General features: G+C 55.4%; 6 protein-coding genes across 6 annotated transcripts; 3 read left to right on the top strand and 3 right to left on the bottom strand.

Annotated features, from left to right (window-relative positions):
- Positions 1 to 9: 9 nt before the first annotated feature.
- MONBRDRAFT_38340 (uncharacterized protein) lies at positions 10 to 3,834 on the bottom strand (the record flags this gene model as incomplete). Its single annotated transcript, XM_001748436.1, has 5 exons — positions 10 to 836; positions 957 to 1,052; positions 1,288 to 2,796; positions 3,103 to 3,417; positions 3,757 to 3,834. The coding sequence occupies 5 exons, from the start codon at positions 3,832 to 3,834 to the stop codon at positions 384 to 386; spliced, it is 2,451 nt and encodes an 816-aa protein (XP_001748488.1). The 3' UTR covers positions 10 to 383.
- Positions 3,835 to 5,329: 1,495 nt separating this feature from the next.
- MONBRDRAFT_38339 (uncharacterized protein) lies at positions 5,330 to 8,188 on the top strand (the record flags this gene model as incomplete). Its single annotated transcript, XM_001748508.1, has 7 exons — positions 5,330 to 5,427; positions 5,559 to 5,641; positions 5,786 to 6,000; positions 6,106 to 6,280; positions 6,379 to 7,090; positions 7,192 to 7,297; positions 7,454 to 8,188. 7 exons carry the CDS (start codon positions 5,330 to 5,332, stop codon positions 7,910 to 7,912), a joined length of 1,848 nt encoding a protein of 615 aa, XP_001748560.1. The 3' UTR covers positions 7,913 to 8,188.
- Positions 8,159 to 11,102, bottom strand: MONBRDRAFT_33725 (uncharacterized protein; the record flags this gene model as incomplete). The annotated part of the gene is made up of 11 exons (XM_001748435.1): positions 8,159 to 8,374; positions 8,479 to 8,677; positions 8,761 to 8,835; positions 8,953 to 9,071; positions 9,160 to 9,271; positions 9,391 to 9,489; positions 9,630 to 9,734; positions 9,839 to 9,872; positions 10,016 to 10,111; positions 10,202 to 10,354; positions 10,495 to 11,102. 11 exons carry the CDS (start codon positions 11,100 to 11,102, stop codon positions 8,271 to 8,273), a joined length of 1,704 nt encoding a protein of 567 aa, XP_001748487.1. The 3' UTR covers positions 8,159 to 8,270.
- Positions 11,103 to 11,701: 599 nt separating this feature from the next.
- MONBRDRAFT_28067 (uncharacterized protein) lies at positions 11,702 to 17,695 on the top strand (the record flags this gene model as incomplete). Its single annotated transcript, XM_001748507.1, has 24 exons — positions 11,702 to 12,238; positions 12,277 to 12,332; positions 12,572 to 12,688; positions 12,792 to 12,847; positions 12,980 to 13,062; positions 13,149 to 13,233; positions 13,337 to 13,451; positions 13,558 to 13,729; positions 13,863 to 14,087; positions 14,171 to 14,321; positions 14,536 to 14,566; positions 14,589 to 14,751; positions 14,859 to 14,954; positions 15,052 to 15,159; positions 15,252 to 15,340; positions 15,457 to 15,571; positions 15,664 to 15,756; positions 16,001 to 16,114; positions 16,186 to 16,281; positions 16,399 to 16,590; positions 16,696 to 16,811; positions 16,877 to 17,007; positions 17,230 to 17,478; positions 17,553 to 17,695. Coding segments are annotated over 24 exons (3,333 nt in total), but the record flags the coding sequence as incomplete, so codon positions are not given.
- Positions 17,696 to 17,869: 174 nt separating this feature from the next.
- MONBRDRAFT_38338 (uncharacterized protein) lies at positions 17,870 to 20,449 on the top strand (the record flags this gene model as incomplete). Its single annotated transcript, XM_001748506.1, has 2 exons — positions 17,870 to 18,346; positions 18,848 to 20,449. 2 exons carry the CDS (start codon positions 17,870 to 17,872, stop codon positions 20,447 to 20,449), a joined length of 2,079 nt encoding a protein of 692 aa, XP_001748558.1.
- Positions 20,450 to 20,745: 296 nt separating this feature from the next.
- Positions 20,746 to 24,332, bottom strand: MONBRDRAFT_28065 (uncharacterized protein; the record flags this gene model as incomplete). The annotated part of the gene is made up of 11 exons (XM_001748434.1): positions 20,746 to 20,872; positions 20,969 to 21,024; positions 21,142 to 21,276; positions 21,401 to 21,501; positions 21,581 to 21,682; positions 21,772 to 22,103; positions 22,222 to 22,331; positions 22,470 to 22,702; positions 22,818 to 22,869; positions 23,004 to 23,830; positions 23,963 to 24,332. The coding sequence occupies 11 exons, from the start codon at positions 24,330 to 24,332 to the stop codon at positions 20,746 to 20,748; spliced, it is 2,445 nt and encodes an 814-aa protein (XP_001748486.1).
- Positions 24,333 to 24,908: the final 576 nt, after the last annotated feature.

Here is a 24,908-nt window from a genome sequence, read left to right as displayed (position 1 = left end):
GTTCAAGTTCTGGCGGACTCAATTCACGTCGTTGTCCTTTTCTCTCGCACGTTTTGCACAGCTGAGCTATCACCTGCTTGTGCCCGTGGGCGTCAGTGTGCAGTTTGCGCCACCCTTACAAGTGGACCAGGCCGTTTACACGGGCACAACGGCTCAGGCCGGAGGAACCGCCTTGGTCGGAGCTCAGCTTGCGGCGGGTCGCCATCATCTGGTTTCTCAGTATCGGGCTTTGGCGTAGGCCATCGAATTTCATGTCTCTCGCAGCTTTTATGTCTCTCATGTCTACTCTTTCTGTCTATCTTTTACTCTCCAAAGCGGGCTTGTTTTGGCTTCCTCCGATTGAGAAGAAGAAAAAGAAGCGCCGTCCCACAGGCCGTGCAGCATCAGCGGGTGAAGAAGGGCAGGGGGCGTGGCAAAGGGCGCGTTTTGGTGCGCTTGGTGCGCTTGCTCAATGGCCGGCCGGCAGTTCCATCCGGAGCCAACATGGATGGGGAGTGGCCGGCAAAGGGACGCACCACCGGTCGTTGGGCATACTCGGCTCCCGGTCGATCCCGGAGCTGTGCCTCAAGCGCCAAGGTGCGTGGCGAGGCAAGGCCTCCAAGCTCGGCGAGGAGATTCGAGGGCAAAGAGCTTCGTCCGAGCTGGGTACGAAGAAGCTCGGCATGTGTGGGGATGGAGCCCAAGATCTCGGCCCAGCTCTGGCTGCATTGTCCCATTGCTGCAGGGCGGCGTGGGTTGACGATCCACACGTCGGGCGTGCCGTCTTGCACCAACTGTCCACCCCCATACTGTTCCAGGATCAAGCGCAAGTGTTGCAGTTTGGCGGGCCGAATATCCTAGACATGAACGGCCCCCCGTGCAGGGCGACGTGAACACCAGAGATGAGAAGCTCCAAAGAAGCTCCCAGGAGCCAAGGAGAAACACTGGCGAGATCGTGCCGGGCCTAGCGCTTGTACCTGGGCAAAGTCATCAGAGAGGCGGTATCGACGCCCCGCGAATGGGGACTCGGGGAGCTTGCAGCCTCCATTGGAGGCCTCATCCACGGGCCAGCCCTGGGCTAGGGAGCGTTCCAGCCAGGCACGAGGGACAAGCCAACCACCTTGCAGTGTGGTTGCCAGCACCTGTTTGCCCGTGTTCAATATGAACAAGCATTGTGCAAGCAGGCCAAAATTGGGGGAAGGGGACGATTGAGATGAGGGCGTGTGGGCTGCTGGGTCAGGGCGTATGCACGTGCATAAAAAAAAATAAAATAAAAATAAAAAAACCAGCTGGCTGCGTTGATTCTACCTTGACGGTGCGACAACCATTGGGGGCGACAACGTGCGTAATGTGCTCCAGGTTCTGATCGCTTTCATGCACAAAGAATCCGGCTCGGCGGGCGGCCTCAACCAGGCGGTCTCGTGTTGCCGTGTCGTAGTCGAGAAGCCCCGGCTTGAAGCCGCTGAAACACAAGGCGACACGGTGGCGTGGAATGACAGATGGGGCATGTTGGTCTCGAGCCAGGAGGGGTGGTGCAGGGCCTGGGGTATCCGCCACCTCTGGCGAGCTCATGGTGAGGCGATCAGGGGTTGTTTGCACGCTGGTGCCGCTGCTGGACAAGCCATCTGGTGGCGGCGGCGGCAGCGGGCGAGCCCGAAGGCCGGGCTGCCGGCGCGGGCTGGAGGCGGGCGAGCTGGCGCTGCTGATGGCTCCAGTGGAACTGCTGCTGCGGTTGTGCAGATCATTGCTGCTCGAGGTAATCGGAGCTAGGGCAGGGCGGGCCAGCGGTGGGCGCGGTGGACGGGGCAGCGGCTGAGCTGGGAGACCCAAGCGTGCAATCTGGGTCATGGTGGCCGCCGCGGTTTGAGGGCTGATGGCGTTGGCCACTGGTTGGTTTGTTTTGGTGTCTGGCCAGGCCAATCGCAGTTTGGCATGGGCATGAGCGTCAACGTTGGTGCTCAAATGAGTGCGGGCGTCAGTCGGGCATGGATGCTCATGGGTCAGCCGGTGCGATGCCAGTCCGGGACCGGCACGGGGTGTGACCAGAGCCGCAGGCTGGTCGTGACCATGGTCGGTCGTTGGCTGCTCAGTTATGGCAGCGCCGCCGTTCGTTTGGTCCTTATCGGTGCAGTCGTTTTGTTCTGGGGCTGGGTCAGGGTCGGGGCTAGAGGCTGGAATGTAATCCATGTCGGAGGCCGAGTCGGGGGCTGGCTTGGACTTGGGGCTAGAGGCAAGCTCATCGGTGGCCTGTCGGTGGAGATGGTCGGGCGAGCTCTGGATGCAGTCCCGTTTATGGTCGTGCGACTCAGGGTGGCATTTGGACGTGGCTGTCCTCAGGGGCGAGGGCGGGGGCGAAGTAGCGGCGTCAACGCGGCACGGCGGAGCTGGAAGCGAGGGCAAGGTGCGGGCCGTAGTGTGGGCATGACGCAGTCGAGCCTGGAGATCAGACAAGCGGGTCAGGAGACCCTGTTGCTGACCGGTCAAGGTTTGGTTGGCCTCGTGGCAGCGGCGCAGCGTGGATTGCAGAGCGTCGTGGGCCTGATGTAGCGCCCGTGCCTTGTCCGAAGCGGGTTCCTGCTTCTCATCGAGGTCACACAAAGCCGACGTTGTTTTGGCGCCAATGTCGGCCGCCTCCAGGTGAGTTTGGGTGCTGGCAACGCAGGTAGGCGGAGCAGGGGTTGAGGCAGAGTGGGCAGTTTTGCGGGCACGCAAGGTGCGAGCCGCCTGTGCCAGGGTGGACCGAATCAGTGCCATGGACTCTTGTCGCGTATGGTCGACCAGATTGAGCAAAGCTTCCCGCTGGACAACAAGGGCCGCCTGCAGACCATGTGCCTTGTCCTATGGTGGCAGTCCCGCATTGTGCATCCATGGCGTCGTGTATATGAGTGGGCGTGGAAAGAGCAAAACGCAGAGGCGTTGGTCAGGTTTGAAGCCCAACAACAGCGGGAGGTCAGATACGTACAAACAGGCGAAGCAGATGACGACCGTAGAGCTTGCGCTGCAGCTGCTCAAATGGAAGAAGATCAGGGGGAGGAGGGGAAAGAGGCGTGAGCGGCATCGAGGAACAATCTTGACAAACCCGCTTGGCCAGCTTTCATGGGTTCTTGCAGACGGCCCACACACCTGATGACGTTCTAGGAGTTGAGCGTGGGCGACGCGATGTTGTTGAAGGATGTTGATGTGCTGCTGGGCCTCTGCCAGGTCATCGCACAGAGAGGGCCAGGCCTCCTCATAACCTGTACGGCTGCCGCTGCGAGACGTGGCGGCACTTGCGCGGCCCGTTTCGCGCAGCAGCTGGGCGTTGTCGGCCTGCAGGCCGAGCACGATCTCTTCGAGGGCCTGGCGCTGCGCTCGCTCCAGCGTCAACTGATCATGTAAAGCTTGGACACGATGGTGGGTGTGTTCCACCTTCAACGTGTGTTCAGCCACGAGTGCGTCCTATCAGATACGCCACAGCACATCTGAGCCTTGGCCTTGAAAAGTCAAGAAAAGGCAACGGTAAATGGGTGGTGGGGATTGGCAGGATCAGAGCCGGCCTACCACGCCACGGCAAAGCTGATACTGCAAGGCTTGAAGTCCGGTATAGAGCCCCTGCTTGAGACGCTCAGGTCCATCTTGGTGGCGTTGAGCCAGCGAGAGGGAGGGGCGGGTGCTGGCATTTGCTCGCCAGACCTATTTGCAAAACTCAGAGTCGGCTAGGTGAGTCAAAGGCAACACGCAAATGGTTGGGCGCACACGCACGCAAGGGGATGGCGCCAGAGGGGGTGCACATCAAACCTCTTGACTGCATGGCATGGGTGAGGATGCGTCGTCCAATCTCGGCGCCGGGATTGGGGAGGCGGGGCGGTCCACCATGGCTCACTGCCAGAGGTCGATCCCGCGACGACCAGTCAGCCACCAAAAACTGCCAAAAAAAAAAAGAGGGGGATGGGTATCGCCAGGGGCGATCGATCAATGGACCATCCAAGCCCGATGAGAAGGAAAATATAACTCACCGTCGTGTTTGAACGGTCGCGCCAGTGCGTCAGTGCGTCAGTGTGTGTGTGCCAGTGAACAAACTCAAGCGGCGCCAAGCAGTTGCAGCACAAACGTGTTGAGACCTGTTGTTCGCCCAATCATCAAAACGCCTTTCCTCGTTCGTTGTGACCAAGGCAGACATGAAACGCGTGTCGAGGGTCCAGGGGGTCAAATTGGTCAGCCTCTCATGGGTCAGGCAGGTGCAATCATGGAGCAAATGAAGCTTCTGGCTTCTGGTGCAAAGGGGCAAAAGCTGATTCGGCTTGCGAGCGAGTGCCTTGTACAACGCTGCCGTTGTCATTTCCGTGTCCGAGGCTCCGTCCGCTGCCTGCTGCCGTTGCAAGCCGTCGGTACACCAGCAACAGGTCTCAACTTGTTGATGTCGTTGTGTTTTGTTGTGTTTTGTTGTGTTTTGTTGGATGACCTCATCATGTCGCAATCGTCTTGGGCAGAGCCCATTTTATCTGACAATCACCATGTCAGGTTTACAATAGAAATACAAGAACTTTTATGGCTTGTTTCATTTATATTTGCGCAAGCTGGCTAGGCCTTGAGTCTTGCGAAACACAAGCCACTACAGCGTGTGTGTGCAAATGACGTAAAAAGAAACGGCCAAAAGTACATTCTGCATTTTCTCAGACATTAGCGTCGATTTCTCTGTTTGATGATACACCAAACTAGCAACACATTCTACAAGCATCTTCAATTAGTCGATTTCCTGCTTCATCAGTCCCAGTCAATCTCACGCTTACAGCGAGCGAATGCAATCGTCCAGTCCCTAACCCACGCAAGGTGTGCGTTCATCCCCCTCGTGTCTCGTCTGCCTTTGTGTTCTTCTTTTGTGCTTCTTTTGTTGGTTGGCTGCTTTTGTTCTTTCGTCTCTCTCAGTTTCGTCTGCTTGCTTTTTCTCTCTGGTCTCTCTGTCTCTGTGTTTGTCTCTTTCTCTGTCTCTTTTTCTCTGTCTCTTTCTCTGTCTCTGCCTCTGACTCTGTCTCTTTCTCTCTCTCTCTCTGTCTCTGTCTCTGTCTCTCTGTCTCTCTGTCTCTCTGTCTCTCTGTCTCTCTGTCTCTGTCTCTTTCTCTGTCTCTCTGCCTCTGTCTCTCTCTCTGTCTCTGTCTCTGTCTCTCTGTCTCTCTGTCTCTGTCTCTCTGTCTCTGTCTCTGTCTCTGTCTCTTTCTCTCTGTCTCTTTCTCTGTCTCTCTTTCTCTGTCTCTCTGTCTCTGTCTCTGTCTCTGTCTCTCTCTCTCTCTCTGTGTCTCTGTCTCTCTCTCTCTGCTCTTTCTCACATTTTCTTCTTCTTCTTCTCTTCTTCTTCTTCTTTGGACCAGAGAGGATGAAGTCGGCTGCCGGTGCACTGCTGGCTGCGCTGGCCCTGTTGGCGGCCGTGAGTGCCGTTGAGGCCAAGTTTGCCTTTGGCAATTACTTTGCCAAGTATGTTTGTTGGAGCAGGATCGCTTTGACGGTGGCACCTTGCTTCTGGCGGTGATCGTTCAGGCTGTGCTTGTCATCAAACGGGAAACACAACTCACACTCGCCTCGCTTTGCCACAACCAACGCTTTAGCTGGGCGCAATACCGTGCCGGTGACTTTTCCTACACACCCCAGCAATTGGCTCCTGCCGTGAGCAAATTCGATTACATTGTCTGTACGTGGCTGTCGGTCAGGCACCGCCTTTGGAATCCTTCTCATCACAGGCACCATCTTTTTTTTTTTTTTTCTTCTTTCCTTTTTCTTTTTCATGTCAATTCGCTTCTCATCCCCTCATCTCGTTCCCTCGCGATGATGCCAGACGCGTTTGCTTGGATGAACGGTGGTTGTGGTGGCTGCAATGGAGATGTTGTCTACGATCGTCTTGGCCAGTGCCGTTTCCCCAACGGTACCTGCTCCATGTTTTCCAATGGCACTCGCGAGAGCCCCGAGTGCCCCACCGGCGCTGTCCGATGCACTGAAGGCAACTTCACCCTCGTGTCCCCCGAACCCGCCGACCCCCAATTTTATGAATCGGTGCGAACGTTGTTCTTGTGTCCTCCATCACACCTTGGCTTGCTTCTGTGTTTCCTCTCGCACCTACCACTCAAAACCATCCACTGTAACGTGCTATGAGGGCAGGTGGTGGCCTTCAAGCAACAAAACCCTGGTCTCAAGGTGCTGCTGAGTGTCGGTGGCTGGAACTTTCCCAGCTCCGTCTACTCAATCATGGTCTCTGATGACAACTACCGCCTCTCCTTTATCAACTCTTGCCTGGATTTCATGACCAAGTATGGCTTTGATGGCATTGATCTTGGTAAGTCTCGGCCCGTCGCACAACCCTTTGGTCTCCTTGTGGATTGCGCGCCAAGGCACCATGACTCATGATGCCTGTCCTCTGCTTTGACACGCTAGACTGGGAGTTCTGGGGCTCAGGCCCCCGCGACGATGAAATCAAGCTCTCCAACAGCAGCTTCCACCCCATCTACGACGTCGGAGGCCAAATGCCCGGTGATGCTCAAGGCCTCCTCTCCCTTGTCACGGAAATGCGCTCGTACTTTGGCCCAGACAGGATGATCACCGTGGCCACCCAGGCCGACATGGGCAAGATGAGCCAGATTGACATCCCTGCCGTCAGCGAACAGATTGATTACTGGCACCTCATGGCCTACGGTACGCCTTGTGTGCACAGCCCGCGCAGGCGCGTCTCTTGGCGTCGTCGTCTGCCCAAGGCAACAACCACAGGGCCACACTTGGCAGCTGACGCCATTTTCTTTTCCTCATTTGGCATGTGCATAGATTACTCCGTCTCCGACCTTCCCGAGATGTGCGGTGACAGCCCCTGCTTTGCCAACTTTACCGCCCCCAACCAGCCCTTGTTTGCCGTCAAGGAGGGACAGATCCCTGCTCACGAGCCCGCCTTCCCCTCGAGCTACTGGAGCGTCAACTACACCATCACTGGCTACCTGAAGGCCGGAGCTCCGCCCGAGAAGCTGGTTCTGGGTCTGACCTTCTACGGTCATCTCTGGTATACCCCTGGCCAAGAGAACAACTGGCAGCGCTTTGGCGTGCCCGCGGCGCTCTCCCATGGTTGCTACGGTCCCTTCAACCCCACCTTTGGTGCCTGGTACGCTCAACCCCATGCATGCAATGTGCTTAACCAGCATGATCCTGCTCGCCCTGGCTCATTGAGGACCTCTGGTGGCCCTTGCCCTATGCGTATTCCAGGCCCGGCCGTCGCGCCGAGCTCTGCGGCCTGCTGATCTACTCGGAGATTGTTAGCCTGATTGATCCCGCCAACGAGACGGAGAACTTTTTCGATCCCACTACTCAGGTCGGTGCTCTCATTCCCTCGGCGGCCAGGCGTCTTCACCGTCGCTCTTTTTTTTTTGTCTCTTGCACCGATGTCCCACGCTCCCTTCTTCATTGCGCCCCCTGTTCACGTCGGGTATTTGTGCAATATGCAATCACCACTCGCACACCTTTGCAGTCGGATATCGGCTTTATCCGTTCGGGTGACCGTGCCGGTGAGGACCTGGGCAACACCACGCCCGGTTGGGTGTCATGGAACAGCATCAAGAGCCTGCAGGCCATCACCACTTTTGCCATGGAGGCCGGCATTGGCGGCGTGTTCGCCTTTGATGCTTCGATGGATGTCTTTGAGAACGGCTACCCTGTTGTGACCGCCATTCATGACACCATCACAGGTGGCAACAACAACAGCAGCAACGTGTGCAACCCCAGCGCCGGTTGCAATGTCTGTAAAGCCTGCTGCCAGTCGTACCTCAAGAACCAGGACGACTGCGATGCCTGCGTCAAGGCTGAGTGCAAGACTAACCAATGCACTGGCACCTGCAACGTCTGCGATTCCTGCTGCAAGCCCTATCTCAAGGACCAGACGGACTGTGACAGCTGTGTCCAGTCTCAGTGCAGCGCCATCCCCTTTTAAGGCGCCTGCTTTACTCCTTGTTTGCCTTGTTTGAACGAGTCCCAACTGGGGGTGTCCGTGCACATGCCCCTTTGTTCTTTGTTTCTTTGATAAATCACTCTTCTGGGTATGTCGGTCGCCCAACATGCCATTGTTGTTCTGTGATCCTTTGCTCGTGCCCAAAAGTGTCGTTGTGAAAGTGCCCAACCCCCAGCGCATGTCGTTGCGCTTCTCAAATTTGAGCACATCCGCTTTCGATCTTGGCTGAAGGTCGGGCTCAATCGAATTGGTCGAGCATACAACCTTGAAGCATGAATATTGGTCAACAACCACCTCGGAGAGGGAGAGGTGTAGCTGCCTGCCCTTGCGTTAGCAGGCATTAGTGGGCCTTGCGCACGGTGACGCGGTCAAACACGGTGCCATTGCTGTTAAGAACATGCTCGTAGACAAACTCCTCTTGCGTGGCGGTCACTCGGCCGTAGCCTAAACAACGTACAACACATAAGGTGGATGTGAGCCAGCCGTCCCTGCTGAGGGCTCGAGTGGCCCAAGGTGGCAGGGGCACGGAGAGGCAGGCAACAACTCACCCCACGCGCTGAGCTGAATGCGTGTAAAGGGTCCTGCATCGCCAAACTTGTCAAGGTGTGGTGCACCTCCAGCTCCAGTCACAAAGTGCACAACACCCGAGGGGTTGGTAAACGTGCAGTTGCCTGGGGTGGTCGAGCCTGCATCGCACTTGTTTACCACCGTCCCGTTCATGACGGCATAGATTGACTCATAGTCGTGCTGTCGACACGGCGGAAAAAAAAATGAATAAATAAGGTTTAGTAAGCGCGGACAGACGCGAGAGTTGAGGCAGCCACGCCTACCTCGTGACCAGCAAAAAAGAGGTCGACGTCAAACTCGCGGAAGAGGGCTTCCAGATCCAGGCGCGAGACTTCCACCTGACGGCAATGTGCGGCACAGTGAGCAAGCCGGCTGGAACTGCTGGCACGCTGGGGTGATGCAAGCGGAGATAGGGAAAACAGAAAGAAAGAAAAAAAAAAAAAAAAAAAACTCACTGGAAAGATACCCGTGCCCGTGCAGCCACGGAAGGTGCCGGGGTTTTCCCCGTTGGATTGATCATACCAGAATTCCCACAAGCTGGATGAATTCTCACCCATGGTCACGCTGCTGCAGTCTGCATCCCAGCCATGATTTTCTCGTTAGATTACATGCAGGAAACACGGGCACGATGAGGCGGCAGGAATAGGGTGCGCCCTTCGCACATAGGGGTTGGTGAGCATTGACAATGATCCAGGGCACGGTTGCGCGATTCTGACTGGCCGCCTCCAAATCGGCGCGCAGCCAATCCAGCATGGGCTTGCGAAAGACAAGCTCCTACATGAGTAGTGGCACACGGTCACATCCACCAGTCAGTTTGTTGGGCGGGCCTGGTTGCACCCTTGTGGTGCTGACAATAACGATAGAGCGGCGGAAATTTCGCTCTGGTTGCGAACCGTGTCAAAGTAATAGACGTTCAGGTCGAGGGAGATGACATGCACTTGGCCCACATCCACCGAGTAGTAGCGGCTGGTTTTTGAAGTGCCCTTGACGGCCTGCATAATTTAACAACGGTCAAGGCGAGGCTTGAGGACATTGGGTGGCGTGCCAGGGCAAGCCACAATTTCATGGTTCTGGAGGATCGAGCGTCTGACAAACGATTCCTTCTTCTATTTTGCAAGCCTCATTGACGAACCTGGGCCAAAGTTGAGCCAATGGCAATGTACGAGTTGATGTGGCTGGTTGGATGAGCCGGGGGAATATCACCCAGAGTCACGCCATACGTTTGATTCAAGAATCGCTGGTCGAGTTTTGAGTGCAGGTGAGTTTGGTCAATTGCATAGCGCGGCCATGCCCCATCTGGCCACGAGCAAGCAAGGGCGGGGCTGATTGAACAGGACTCACGTTGAACTCATCACCATCGTAGTATTCATGGTTGCTGATGCCCAGCACCACCATGCACCAACCCCATGCGCGATGAGACCAGTTGCAATCAAACAATGTAATGTTGAACAGGCTTGAGCAAGCATGTCTTGGGCAAGACAAGCTGAGTGGAGCGTGGGCTCGGCACGTGCGACTTACCCAAGTACGGGCACCCAGGGAATCTTGGTCAGAATGGGCTGAAAGGCGTTGAAGTAGCCGTCGCCGCGCAGGCCTGAGTCTTGGGCAACGTTGTAGCTAAGGAGGAATGGGGGAGTTTGAGCAGGTGCGAGCCTAGACGGGGCGTGCCGGGATGGGGTGTGGGGGCGGACTCGGGGTCAGACGCACGCATGATCGCCCAGGTGTACGATGAAATCGATGCGCTGGGCTTTGACGTCGTCAAGGAGCCAGTCCATGTTGTTGTAGGTGTAGACACCCATGTCGCCAAAGATGGCAAACTTGGTTTCGTTCTTTTGTTCGCCGCTGTACAAGCTGGTAAAGCTGTGATCGGTTGAGAGAAAAAACAAAAACAAAAAAACACGACACGAGGGACAGCAGCAAATGGCAGCAGGTGACGCGATATCAGGGCGAGCGACAATGAGACGAGGCAACAAGCCATACAGGGCTTGGCGCTCACGTACTTGAAGGTTGAGCTCCAGGTTGAGCGAGCGCCACCGCGAACGCGAAAAAAGTAGCTGCGGCTGGGCGTGAGGTCTGGAAACACGACAAAGTGCATAAAGTAGTGGCGCGAGGCATTGCTGGTCTCTGTGTATTCCTTCGTGATGCCAGTCAGGGTGATGGCGTCGGTCAGATCGGCCGACTCGCCGAGTTGAGCGGTAGGAGCGCTTGTGGCAGTGTCGTTGAAGGTTACAAAGGAGACGACAACCGTGTCGGGTCCCGCCACCTGAAGGTTGACTTGTTCAGGCGTTGGGACAGATTGATTGGCCTCACAAAAGCCCCAAACGGCCATCGAGTTGCGGCAGTAGCACCAGGCGCCATACTCGCCGGGATCATTAGCGGGCATGGCGCAGTGACGACCGACGTTGGCGGGCGCTACGCCAAACTGCCACTTGGCATCGACCGCCGATTGATTGAGACCGGTGCAATTGTCGGCGGCCAGATCGGTCCAAGAAGCACAGCCCTCCGTGCAATTGGCAGGCGGAGCATAGTAATCCACCACCACGTCGTACATGGCCGCGCTGCTGGCCACCAGGGCCAACACGCCCAACATACCACACGCCCCCTTCATCCTGCTGTCTGTGATCAACATCAACAACAACAACAACTGACTCAAACAACAAAAAAGCTCGACCGCCGTAGCCCTTTGCCTAGTCAAGCGCCTCGACAGCAACCTGACACACACACACACACACACACACACACACACACACACACACACACACACACACACACACACACACACACACACACACACACACTGCACCCGCACCCGCACCCGCAACAGTTGACGCCCCTCAGCCGACCTTTCACAACGACGACGGACAGTGTGGCACGGGCCAAGAGTAAAATGGCTTAATGTGTCAAGGAGGAGTTTTTTTTTGGACACACACACACTGTGTTTCGTCTCTTTCGTATCTCTGTCTCTTCACTTTGTGTGTGTGTCTATCTCTCTCTCTCTTGTTACATGTGGTAGTTGTGCTATTATTTTCAACTCTCTTCTTCTCTCACTTGCTCTCTCTGTTGTCTTCATGACTTAAAATCCAAGGAGTGTTATCAACTTTGGACAACGGATGGAGAAGGATATGGTCACTTGGTTCGATTGCTTGATATCGAGCTGCGAACTGCTGTGGTTCCGCGATTCAGCGCGGGGTCGGGTGCAGCAGGAGGATGGGTGGCCAGACGCGGCTGGACCGGTTGGTCCTGCTGTTGGATAATGGCAGCACTCAGGCAGCACGTCGATTGGCTGGCGACCAGCTGGGTGAGGTTGTCAAGCAGTATCCTCAGGAGTTGCACGTTTTGCTCTGGCGTTTGCATACGCTGCTGCGCTCGGAGAAAATCACGACTCGCAATGCCGTGGCCCATGCCATTGGTGCCATTGCCGCCAACGTTCCCCAAGTGAGTGCTTTTGTCTGCTCCATCTCACCGCGCCGCTACAGAAGCCGTGGTAGTGGCAAGACCCTCGCAGCTTCCACCCGCTCAAGCTCTGACGCACGTCACTTGCTCGCCATCTGCGTTTGTCCTGCGCCCGGTCAGTGGGAGCCCCCCGCCCCAGCAGATGCCGCGGCAACTGCCCCGGAACAGGACCAAGATGGAGATGCAGGAATTCTTCGCTTTGAAACCTTTGATCTCCTCAACGTTCTACAGCACGGGACTCTTCTCATGGGGTCCACGGGCGTTGAGTACAGTTTACCTCGACATTTGCAGGTATCGTGACACACCGCCCTCGCTGCTGCCTTGGCAAGACCCAAGTCCAGCCCACACACAGTCCCGTGTACCCACCGCAAGATGTGTTGCTCAAGTGCGTGCATTGGTGCATGGCGCAAAACCGGTCGTAGAATGCTGATGCTCGGCAAAAGCTGGCCTATCAACGGCGTGCGCTTACCCGACAACTCGGCTTGAGTGACGAAAGTGATGACGTCGAGACTTTGGTCAAGTTGGTCTTCCGCCCCGGTCTCCGCATGTCCCGCAACCCCACGGGCCCCTTTCCTTTCCAATGCCCTCCTTCTCATGTCACTGACCATCACCCACCTCTCATAGGGAGGAGGACGTTGAAACAGATGGCGCCAAAGGTGGTGCCGAAACACCATCAAACGCGCAGGAGCAGAGCGATTTTGATCGCGAGCTGGCTGGCATGAGTGCACGCATGCGCAACAAGTGAGGACGCATCCACGCCTTAATTGTCGATTATGATTCACGCCGGCATGTCGTGGTCCGAGTTTTGATGCCATGACCTTGTCACCGATTTTGTGCTTGACAGGGCCAAGCGCTTAAAGAAGGAGGCTGAGCGCGGCCCACGCACCGCGCTTCAGGCTGGTTGGTGCTCCACGCTCCCTTTCGTGTGCCATGCTCAACCACACCTGCTCCTTTCCATTCATATTATCGTTGGCTCGGCCGTCCCGTGCTGTTCCTGCCTCATGACTTTGTTACATCATATCATCCCTGCAGAGCCAGAGCTCGCCGCCAAGCGCATCAAGCGAGAGGACGGCGCAAGCAACGTCAAGGTCACAGAACAGAGCGATCCCAACAAGGTCAGGCAATCCGATCACCCACCTCAACAAATGCAAACCGCCTCGGGCGCACACTGACGCGCACTGGTCATTTTTGTTCCGCCAAGATTGTTGTCGAGGCCCAGCAACAGTCGGATGACATTTTCGCCGATGCTGAGGAGTGGCCTTTCCAACCACGTTGCGACGAACTCTGTGAGTTGACCGCTCTCGCGGTGACACCTCGTCTTGGCCCTCAAAACCACTTTGCCTTCCTTCGCTCATTCTATCGCATGCCCTGACACAAATCCTGTGGCAGGTACTGACCTGTTCGACCCATCCTGGCATGTACGTCACGGCGCGGCTATGGCCTTTCGCGAAATTCTGCGGCATCACGGGGCCACCGCCGGCATCTCTGCCTCCACACCACTCGAGTACGTCCAGTGCATCATCACATGCCTCCATGCCCCCTTGACGTACGACTGACAGCTGGTCTGATGTCATCCCGTCACATTGTCACAAACTGGGCGAAAATTGCAGTCAGCGGGCCACCCAAAACGCCGCCTGGTTGATGGATCTAGCCCTGCGTATGATCTGTGTCCTTGCTCTGGACCGCTTTGGTGACTACTCGCTCGAGATGGCTGTGGCACCTGTTCGCGAAGTGGTTGCTCAAGCCTTGGGCGCCGTCCTGCATCACATGAAGCCTGCGCAGGTTTGCCCCCTTCTCGCCCTGCACATCCTTTAAAAAAGCCCCCCCCCCCCTCCCGGAAGATCTGCTGGGCTGAACCGATTGGCATCTTTTCTCATTCATTCGGTCGCTAATGACCTCTGCCCCACGCTTCTAGTGCGAGCAAGTGCTGTCCTTGCTGTTGCTGTTGCAGCAGCAAAAAGAGCTTTGGGAGGTGCGCCATGGTGGGCTGCTGGGTATCAAGTATCTCGTCGTTGTGCGTCGGGATCTCGTCGGACAGTTTCTGGATAAGTTGAGTCCAGCCCTGCTGCGCGGTCTGGCGGACGAAGACGATGACTTGCGTGCAAGCGCAGCCGAGGCCGTTATCCCTATTGCTGAGCAGGTATGCAGGCCCGATTGCTCAGCGCCGGCCGTGCGTGGTGCGCTTCCCTCGCTAACACAAGGTTATTTCGCGTGCATTGTCAGCTCTTGGCATCTTCGGCTGAAGCTCAGCTGACCATCTTGACAAAGCTCTGGGACGCTTTACTTGTCATTCACGAATATTCTGCATCCACGGCCTTTGTGCTCGAGCTCTTGTCCACCATGATCCAGTTGCAAACGCGCCATGCCGCAACCGGTGCGTCTGAGAAAAACATCGGCCCTCTTTCTCAGCAAAAGTGGTGGCGCGCCTAATGTACTGCTTTCCATCATCAACTTTTTCTCACGACGCTTCTTGCGTTGACCCCTCTTTGTGATTTTTGTACCCAACCAGCCATTGAACACAGCCATCGAGACCGTTTGAGCCCGGCCAGCCTTATTGCTCGGCTTTGGCCTTTCTTGCGACACTATAGTGTCACCGTTCGCCGAGCTGTTCTCGTTGCGGTCGGTCTCAAATGTCCCCTAGCCCGGGTTATGCGCTCAGCCTGATCGAATTTTCGCCACTTGCTCATGCGTGCATCACCCCGGGACTGTCTCAGCTTGAGCGTATGATTGAGTCAGCATATGCTGTCAATAGCGGCGCCGCCTTTGATGCCATCTTGTCTGATATCTTGAGTCACATCTACCAGGTAACCGGCCCCCCTCGCCAAGCTCCTCTTGTCATGGTCATGCTAATAATCCTGCTTCGTTGCTGTCCCCTCACACACACCGTATCCTCACTCTGAATTTGCGATAGAACATGCTGCTTGAGGAAAAGGAGGAACTTTCACTGGTCAACGAGCGGTTGTGGCTCCAATGTCTTAAGGTCGTTGATCCCGTTGCTCTTGATCAGGTGCGTTTGCTTTAGCTCAACGGCTAAACACTCCTGCTGGTCCTCAAATTATGGCGCCGATCCTTCCCCTCACGCACGCCCTGTTCCCGACGCACAGGCCATGTCAGCCCGATTGATATCATGGATGACCATTTTGGTGACACCGGCTGGCAAACCCATGGATAAGGCTCACTTGGTCGTGGCGCATGTCGACGAGTCTAGCATGGTATCTCAGTGACACCCGGTGTGGCTCGTTCAGTGGCCATTTGTTTCGATTCGGCCGTTCATGCCATAGTCAAACTTGCAACGCCATGATAGACGAAAAAAGATCGTGAACGTTTGGCCGGCAACAAAGACAAGCAGCGTCCCTTTTGTATTGGTGGCTCTGACCAAGCTCTATCTCCCAAGTACGCGCCAGCTTCATTTTGCCCCATGCTCGCTGCCTATACCTGCTGTTGTGGCGCCTGTGGCCATCTGACTCACGTCTGTGGCCATTTGACTCGCGCTTGCACGTTGCAAACAGCATGGAAGAAATTACAAAATGTCGAGCCCGCGCAGCCAAGGCTATGGCACACGCAGCCGCTCGCTGCGTGCAAAAAGGACTCAAGCCCAAAATTTTCTACTCACTCTGTCTGCAGGTCTGCATCTTACCATGCTTTATGTTATCCCACGTTTCCAAGTGGTTGCCAGTCGTTTTGCTCACGAAATTTCATTCTTTTGCCTGGTTTAGCTGCTGAAGCCATCGTCGGCCGTGCAGCGTGAATTGGGTGCCCAGATGATTGGACACTTTTCGTTGGCCAAGCGCACGCGTTTCAGTACGGCGGTGAGCTGCACTCATGGGTTTTTTTTTTTTTTTTCCATTGTTGGCTTCGGTTTCTGCTTTGTTTCTTGGATACACTGAGCCATGCTCCCTATTAATTGCTTAGGCTTCCCCGTTACCCAAGGTCATCCTTGAGCGGCTGCAACAGGTGATCCCCGGCGCCACCATGCTTTATGGACTTCAGGAGTCGTCGTTGAACAGCCATCTTGACTCACCATCCATGCTCTCCTCATTTGTGGCGGGGTAGTGCCTGACTGAACAAATCAGCTTTGATGAGTTGAATGACCTGGTGGCCGCCATGCGGACGGATGCGGGTGGTCTTTTGGCTGCCTATATTCAGGCGGGCCTAGACAAGAAGCTAGTGAGTTTGCCCGACAATCACATTTCAGGTGGCCCTGGCTCACATCACGTTGTGCTGCCATTGTGTCCCAGGTGGATGCCGTCGGTGATCCACGACGCCTCAACATGGAGAACTGTGCGTTGATCCTTCAGCGTCGAAATGAATGGGAGCACAAGCTGAGTAGTTCCGTGAGTCCACTGGTTGATGGAACTTGCTTTTTGCGACCCTCGTTGCAACAACCATCGAGATAACTTGCCGTCTTTCTGGACTTTCATGTATCCCAACTGACTTATCTCTGTGCACAGACGGAGCTACAAGTGCGCGAGCGAGCCAGCTTGGCGGCGCGCTTAGAGACGAGCATTCAATTCTTACAGCAAGAGTATGCACGAAGTAACATCAGCTTGATGAGCTGCATCGCTACGGCGCTCATCGAGTCAGACTTCCTGCCTGACAAGCTGACTCCACTCATTCGTGCCTTTATGGACGGTATTTGCAAGGTACCTACTGTGCATCCCTGAGACTGCTCAGATGGAGGATTCCCCACTCATGTCTGTGCTTCGTCTTGGCGAAGAACCGGTTTCCCGTCTTGCAACGCCTGGCAGCATCCGGGCTGGCCCGGTTGCTTTATAATGCACGCGATCGAGAGCGCTCCCCCAACAATAAAATTCTTGAAAAAGTCAAGGGGTCCGTTGGTGCTCTCCTCTTGCTCTTCTACAGAGTACGGCGGGCAAGTGTTCTTGTCTAGCGGCACTTTTAACCATGGGTTGTTATTGCCCTTGATAGCTTTCTCAACGCCGATGAAGAAGCAACCCCTGACTTGAAAAAGGAGGGCAATGCAGAAGCTTTGGGCATCTACAGTCTTCGCTTGCAACGTGCCCAGGATGCTGCTTCAGAGAGTTTGGCCAAGCTGAAAAGTGCGTATTGAAGCCCACCCCGATGCTTTTTGTCGTTATTTCCTTTGGAGATGACGATATCAATGACTCTGGTTCTCTCCGTCTCTCTCCGTCTCTCCCTGCCCTTCTCTGCCCCTCTCTGCCTCTTTGTCCCTGTCTCTGTCTCTTTTCGTGCTTTTCATCTCATCTGAGTCGTCAACCTGCTTCCGTTGTCTGCATCTTTGTATTTTGTGCTTCCTATAGAAGGGCAAACAGATGCCGTAGCCGAGGCCATCTTGGGCCAAGACCCTGTCTCTCAGCAGAATCAGCTCACCAGCCGAGGGGCACGCATGTTGCTGGAGGAGCTTGGTCAGATTTATGGCGAATCCTTCTTGCAAGACGTGCCAGTGCTGCTGCAGGGCGTCAGCGCTGCGCTTGACAATCTGCCCAAGGCTGCAACTGATGATTTGCCTGCGCTCCAGCAAATCTTGCACGAGCTCACGCTCTTGGCTGGTGCGTGACTGTGACTCGTAAACAAGATGACCAGCCTTTTCCGAATTTGTGCTCACGACTCATTTCTCTCCTAGTGCTCATGGCCACCGTGGACAGTGCTCAGCGTGAACGGCATCTGGCCTCGCTAGTGGGTCCGCTGCTGGCTGGTCTACGGGTGCCCAACCAGGTGGTTCGGTACAAGACGGCCAGCACTCTGGCTCAGATGGCAGCTGTCAAGGTGAGCTTGATTTGTTTTCTTGGACCTTTATGTGTCGTCTTCAAGGTCCACTTGAGAAAATGCATCAGCCAAAATGGAGTGGCCGAGTGCAGCTAGAAGTGGATCAAGAATCAGCCTGTACTCCCAATGACCATTGTGTGCGCATTGTCTTTGCAGGAAATTACACATCAAGTGATGCCTCAATTCCTGCAGCAAGCTCTGCCATTGCTCAGCGACACATCCAACGACATTCACCGGCAAGGGGCGGCCGAGGCCGTGGCGCTGCTCGTGGACACTCTCGATCTTCAGATTTTGCCATACGCTGTGCTCTTGGTCATCCCCGTCATGGGACGCATGAGCGACTTCAATGCCGATGTGCGAGCTGTCGTGGCGCGCACTTTTGGGCGGTTGCTCCGTATTCTTCCCCTGGAGTCAGGCGTGCAAGATCCCGAGGAAATGGCCGCCAGCCTTCGCGAAGAGAAGCAAAAGCATCGCACCTTTATTGACCAGCTCATGGACCCGACCAAACTAGAAAATTACCGCTTGCCCATCAAGATCAAGGCTTCTCTTCGCTCGTATCAGCAAGCAGGCATTGATTGGATGAACTTTCTGCGCAAGTACCAGCTTCATGGCATTCTCTGTGATGACATGGGTCTTGGGAAGACCCTACAGGTATGTCTAATCATCACAAACGAGAAACGAAAAACGAGACGACAAATGCTCGCTCGCGCGCGCACACACACACACACACACACACACACACACACACACACACCACACACACACACACACACACACACACACACACACACACACACACACACACACACACACACACACACACACACACACACACACACACGCACACACACACGCACACACGCACACACACACACACACGCGCACACACACACACACACACACACACACACACACACACACACACACACACACACACACACACACACACACACACACACACACACACACACACACACACACAGAGCAAAAAAGCGAGGATACATGTATTGAGCGTATGGTTGTATGCTATAGTTGGCTTGACTCATTGGCTTGACTCATTCCCAATTTTTTTGCCTCTGAATCTGAACTTGCGCGCCTCTGTTGCATCAGAGCATTTGCATCATTGCTGCAGACCACTTTGAACGGCGCCAGGCTTTTGAAGCTACCGGCAATCCAGACAGCCAACATTTGCCGTCCTTGGTCGTTTGCCCCTCAACGCTCACTAGCCACTGGTATCACGAGATTGAAAAGTTTTGTGAGGGACTCACTCCGCTGCGCTTTGTGGGCACCAATGCATCAGCGCGCCGTGCCCTCTGGACTCAAGTTCCCGAGGCGGATGTGGTCATTGTGTCGTACGACGTTTTACGCAACGATGCAGAACACTTTGCCGAGCAGCGATTCAACTACTGTGTCCTGGATGAGGGCCATATCATCCGCAATACTTCGAGCAAGGTCACCCTTGCCGTCAAGGGCGTGCAGTCGAACCACCGACTCATTCTATCGGGCACTCCGATTCAAAACAATGTTCTCGAGCTCTGGTCTCTGTTTGATTTTTTGATGCCGGGATTTTTGGGTACGCAGCGCCAGTTCAACGAAGCGTACACCAAGCCCATCCGTGCCTCGCAGGGCGTGCGAGCGACCAACGAGCAACAAGCTGATGGGGCGCTCGCGCTTGAAGCCTTGCATCGCCAAGTACTGCCTTTCTTGCTGCGTCGTCTGAAGAGCGAGGTGCTGACTGAACTGCCGCCCAAAATCATTCAAGACTATCCATGCGAGCTGACGCCGGTGCAGACGCACTTGTATGAGGCATATAGCCAGTCGCAGACACGTAGCTTGGATTCGGCAGTGGATGCCGCCTCCTCAGGCCACTCTTCCAAGCAGGACAGCCAACACGTGTTTCAGTCCTTGCAATTTCTTCGAAAGGTGTGCAATCACCCAGCCCTGGCTCTCAAGAGTGGCACGGCCTTGGCGGAGCGGGTATTGACCGAGGTGGCTTCTGCTCACCACCAGCCACGCGACTATCAGCTATCGGGCAAGCTTGTGGCCTTGCGACAGCTACTTATGGAGTGTGAAATCGCTGGACGCAGCGGTGACGCAAATGCAGACGAAGCTGATTTGGCTCGCACGGCTGTGGGTCGGCATCGCGCCCTCATCTTCGCACAGCAGCGCGCTTTTTTGGACATTGTGCAAGAGGAGTTGCTGGATAAGCATTTGCCCGAGGTGACCTACCGGCGCCTGGATGGTGGCGTGCCCGCTCAGCAGCGACATGATATTGTGGTCGAGTTTAATGAGGACCCATCTATCGATGTTTTGCTTCTAACAACAAGCGTGGGCGGCCTGGGCTTGACGCTCACGGGCGCCGACACGGTTATCTTCCTGGAACACGATTGGAACCCCATGAAGGACCTGCAGGCCATGGATCGTGCTCACCGCCTGGGCCAAACCCGAGTCGTCAACGTTTATCGTCTCATCACGCAGCGAACGCTGGAGGAAAAAATCATGAGCTTGCAGCGCTTCAAGATCAACGTGGCTGATACCGTCGTGAATGCAGAGAACGCGTCCTTGTCCAGCATGGGAACGTCGCAGCTGTTGAGTCTTTTCAAGGTCGACGAGGGTGATTCTGCAGGGGCGACCGGGCGCGCGGACGCCCGCGAGGGCTCCCTTACAAACCTGATGACTGACGTCGAGGACATGTGGAATCAGACAGATTACGAAGACTTTAATGTCGATGCCTTCATGGAAGGGTTTTCTTGAAAAAGGGCGTAAGAACAAGCGGTGTTTGTTTCATTGTGTGCCTAGTTTCGCTTTCGTAGCGTCCGCATGGCCCCCAATTGATGCATGGACGTTCAAGGCTTGGCCGTCAAAGGGAAGTATTTTGGTCATGATAGATCAAACGCGTGCTTGTGAGCGTGATTCACGATACTGAAGGAGAGCGACTCGGAAGCGACGACGAGGTTCCATGTTGTATTAATAACACATCAATTCCTTTCAAAGGACAATGATATGCAATCAATCTTGGGGGCTTTGGAGTCGTATTTGGACTCTAGGCCTTAGTCATGATGCTTGCGCAAGAGTACGGAGTAGGGCTTGATGAGCCTCAAATATGAGTTGGACTCCACAAATGTCAAGCACACAGTAATCTGGCAACCTACGGTGAGAACCGACCCGCACAAAGCGCTGTGAACAGGCACAAACGCATACGCAAAAAATACACCAAAGGACGGGGTCGCGGGTCAAAAGAAATTTTTTGGCACCCTTGGCGCAGAAACCTACTGTCGCTTGTATCCGGGAGATATGATCATGCCATTGGCTGAGATGATGCGTTTACCCTAAAATTGTCCAAGCAGCCGCAAGAGACAAACCATTATGGCTCCAGTCGTGGCAGCGCTTGGACCAGTGTGTCACATCACAATTCAAGGGAGGATGAAAAAACAGTGCAGTCGCACCTGGTTGTAAAGGTAAAAGTGTCCGTCATGTTTGAGCTTGAGCGTGGCTTGCCACCTCGAAACTCGCGGTGCTGGACCCTCTAGCTCAACGTCAATGTCAACGGGACCCTCGGCGCTCTGGCGTCCGATGACAGCCTGCGTCGCCAAGACCAAGAACAATGACCCATCATGTGAGCTTGCGTCGCGTATCAAGAGCTTGCGTCGCGTATCAAGAGCTTGTGAATGATGCTGTTTGATATTGGGTGCATGATGGGGCAACCTGGCGCGAGCGAATCCGGTAGTGCAGGTGTTGGCCGCGCACAACGGCCAACGTGGTGCTGTCAAACTGTTCGATGCCCTCGGTCATTGTTGCATCCACGCCTAAAATGAACATGAAGAGAGGTGGCGTGACTTGGCACAGGACGTTCTTCGGGTCAGATGTTGCGATGTCAAGCCAGACCTGGCAGCGCACTCCAGGTTGCCAACTGCATTTCCAAGCGACGAATCTTGCGGTTTAGCTTGAGATCCAGCATCTCAAGCTCATGACGCAGACTGGCCGATGCTACGAGAGTGGGTGACATCGGCAGCATCAGCTCAAGTTGTGGTGCCATGCATGCGCCAAAAGAGAGCCGGAACCGGTCTTGCACTTACCTTTGGCAAGCTGTGTACCGGGGTCCTGGAGCAAGGTCAAGAGCTGATGACGACCCTGTTTAAAGCGCTCTGGATGACGTGCCAGCATGCCAAGCTCGGCCAGGCGAATGTAATGGGTTCTTAAGCTAGTTGGGGTGCGGCAAAGGTGGAAGGCTTCGCGCTGTTGATGAAGGAGGTCAGCAAATGCCGCTTCATCTGGAAGACTGGCTCCCTCTGGCAGGGACAGGGCGAAGGACTGCAGGGCCAATTCTTCGGCCTGAGAGAAAAGCAGGTTACTGTACACCTGTTGACGCGCTTTGGCATCAAGGCCCGACAAACCAGCGCAAACGATCCTAAAAGCGCAAGCATCAGTCGAATAAAGTCGCGCATGGCCACATGCAGTCTAGGATGCGAGTGCAGGTAGCCCAAGGCTTCCCGGACAGTGTGGCAAGCAGATCGACATGGGCCTACCGTGTCACATCTTCCACATACAGAATGGCATGCCAGCGCCGAACGACGTGTTTTAAAGAAAACGGCTTGCTAAACTTGATGCCTTGGTGGACCATAACCAAGTCCGAGGTCTATGAGCCCAGATCCAAGTCAATTGAAGTACACACAAAGGTGAATGGGTCTGAGCGTGCTGACCCGCGCACACAAAGACAAGGGGTGTAGGGCAAACGAAATGGTAGGAGCCGAGGAGGCAAGGGACAGCCACAGACCTGCTCGACGTTTGCAATGAGTTTAAAGTCGTCGAGGGCAGTCCAAGTGAGCACCGTGGGCTTGAGTGGCTTGGCCGGGCCTTGCTGATTCTTGGCGGAGGCTCGGCTGCTGCTGGGGGTGTGAGGCGCGGCCTTGCTGGGCGTGTTCTTGGCAGGTGTGCCTTTCTTGCTTCCAGAACCCTTGCGGGACCGTGGGGGCTGATCAGCACCCCCTTTTGCTTTGTCTACAGCATCTGCACGCGCGCAATTGCAACATTGAGCTTCATCGGAAAGCGCGCCGCATCTGGCGCGAGTTGAACGGAGCCAGCACTCGCAAAATGGTGACGCCGACGCCACTCGCAAACGCACCGGTCTTGGACGCCTTTGCACCTTTTTTGGTACCACCACTCTTTTTTTCCGCCTGGTTTGAAAGCAGGTTGGGACGATCGTCAGGCGGAAGGCACAATGATGCGTGGACGCACCGAGTTGAAGACATCAAAAAAGAAAAAAAAAATGGGCGCATAACGTCGTGGCTGACTGTCAAGCATGACGCACCTTGCGCTTTGCGGTGCTGCTAGAGTCTGCAGCTGCGGCGGGGGAAGAGGTCGTTGCTGCGGCATCTTTGGCCAGGCTTTCAGGAAGGGGGGAGGCAGTGGCGCTCAGAGTTCCAATCGTCTCTGCATTGGTGCCTGTCAGTGCACGATCGCCAGCAGCAGGATTGGCTTCTTCAGACATTGGCGCTGGACTTGAGGCGCCGCGTTTGTTACTATTGGACTCCTTCTTGGACTTGGGCTCTTTTTTAGCTCGCGGTACTTTGGGCGTCTTGGGCTCCTTGGGCGTCTTGACTTTGGGTTCTTTTTTAGTCTTGGGTGCCTTGGGTGTCTTTGGGGCTTTGGGCGTCTTGGGCTCCTTTGACACTTTGGGGGCTTTGGGCGCCTTTGGCGCTTTGGGCGCTTTCGGAGGCTTGGGCTCCTTGGGCGTTTTCGCGGCCTTGGTCTTGGGTGCCTTGGTTGCCTTGGGTGCCTTGGCGGTTGCATCAGCTGCATCAGCAGCAGCAGTCCCTGTGGTAGACGTGTTGGTCGGAGCCGCCGTGGCCGCCGTGCTGGTGCTGGTAGAAGTACCTGTTGGGGTAACCGTGGCAGAAGCAAAGGTGGCTGACACTGGGATACGAGTCATTGGAGAGGTGTAGGTGTAGCCTCGGCCAGCTGTCGTCAGCGGCGCATTGGGTGGACGGATGACCCCGTAGTGTGCTGAGACGTAAGATTGTGGCGGGTATCCATAGGGGCCGTTATAGGGCATGCCAGCCGTGTACATGGGTCGACCCCCGATGACACCCCGTTGGGCCATGGGATAAGACTGCATGAGACCACTCAAGGGTCGCGCTAAAAGAAGCAAGATACAAAAGCCTCGTGAGCGGCGGGCGCCAAAAAAACAAGCAAAAGGAAGACAGAGGTGGATGGCATGGCAACATGAGAAAATCAAATCAGGGGCCGTCTGAGGTCATGCTGACACACCAGCCTGATAAGGCCCGAGCACGGGGCGTGCGTTACTCGTGGCAGCAGTTGTTGTCGGCATTGCGGTCTGTGCGGGACTGGCCGTGGTTGTTGCGGGACTGGCCGTGGTAGCAGGCGTGGCAGAAGCCGTGGTAGCAGGCGTGGCAGAAGCCGTGGTAGCAGGCGTGGCAGAAGCCGTGGTAGCAGGCGTGGCAGAAGCCGTGGTAGCAGGCGTGGCAGAAGCAGTTGCAGTGGCGGTGGTGGCCACAGCAGTCGGATGCGTGGTGGAGGGCTGCAGGTCAGCAGCTTGCGGCGTGGCCGATGTTGCGGTGGTCGATGCGGGGGCTGAAGCCGTGGATTTAGGAACTGAGGTGGCCGCAGCTTCCGCCATCTTGTCGGCTGCCGCTGCCGACGAGGCTGAATCGCCCACAACAGTCCACGCATGAGCTCAAGCGTCTGCCGTTGCTGTGCATCGCCCCCGCGCCCCGGCACATAACAAGTCACCAACCTTCACTCATCCTGGGCGATGGCGCCACGGGCCTGCTCGATCCGTAGACACCACAGCCCTGTGAAACAATCCAAGAACAACAGTCAACCGGAACGCTGCCAGCTTCCCTCACCGGCCAACAACCCCTCGCCTCAACCTCCTTACCCTCCCCCCCCGCTGCCGTTCAAGACCCCCACAGACTGACAGAGAGAGAGAAGAAAAAAAATTTATAACGTCTGACTCTTGTGTTAAAACTTTAAAAGTGACTTTAAAAGTTCAAGAGAAGTTTTATAAAACTTTCAAAGAGAGAGAGAGAGAGAGAGAGAGAGAATGAATTGGTTTGAGAAGAGAGAAGTAAAGAGCAGGAAAAGCACAACTACCACAGAGAGAGAGAGAGAGAGAGAGAGAGAGAGAGAGAGAGAGAGAGAGAGAGAGAGAGAGAGAGAGAGAGAGAGAGAGAGAGAGAGAGAGAGAGAGAGA

This window comes from Monosiga brevicollis, genomic scaffold, assembly GCF_000002865.3.
Source record: "Monosiga brevicollis MX1 MONBRscaffold_23 genomic scaffold, whole genome shotgun sequence".
Lineage (NCBI taxonomy): Eukaryota > Choanoflagellata > Craspedida > Salpingoecidae > Monosiga > Monosiga brevicollis.
This window is presented reverse-complemented; position numbering and strand designations above follow the sequence as displayed.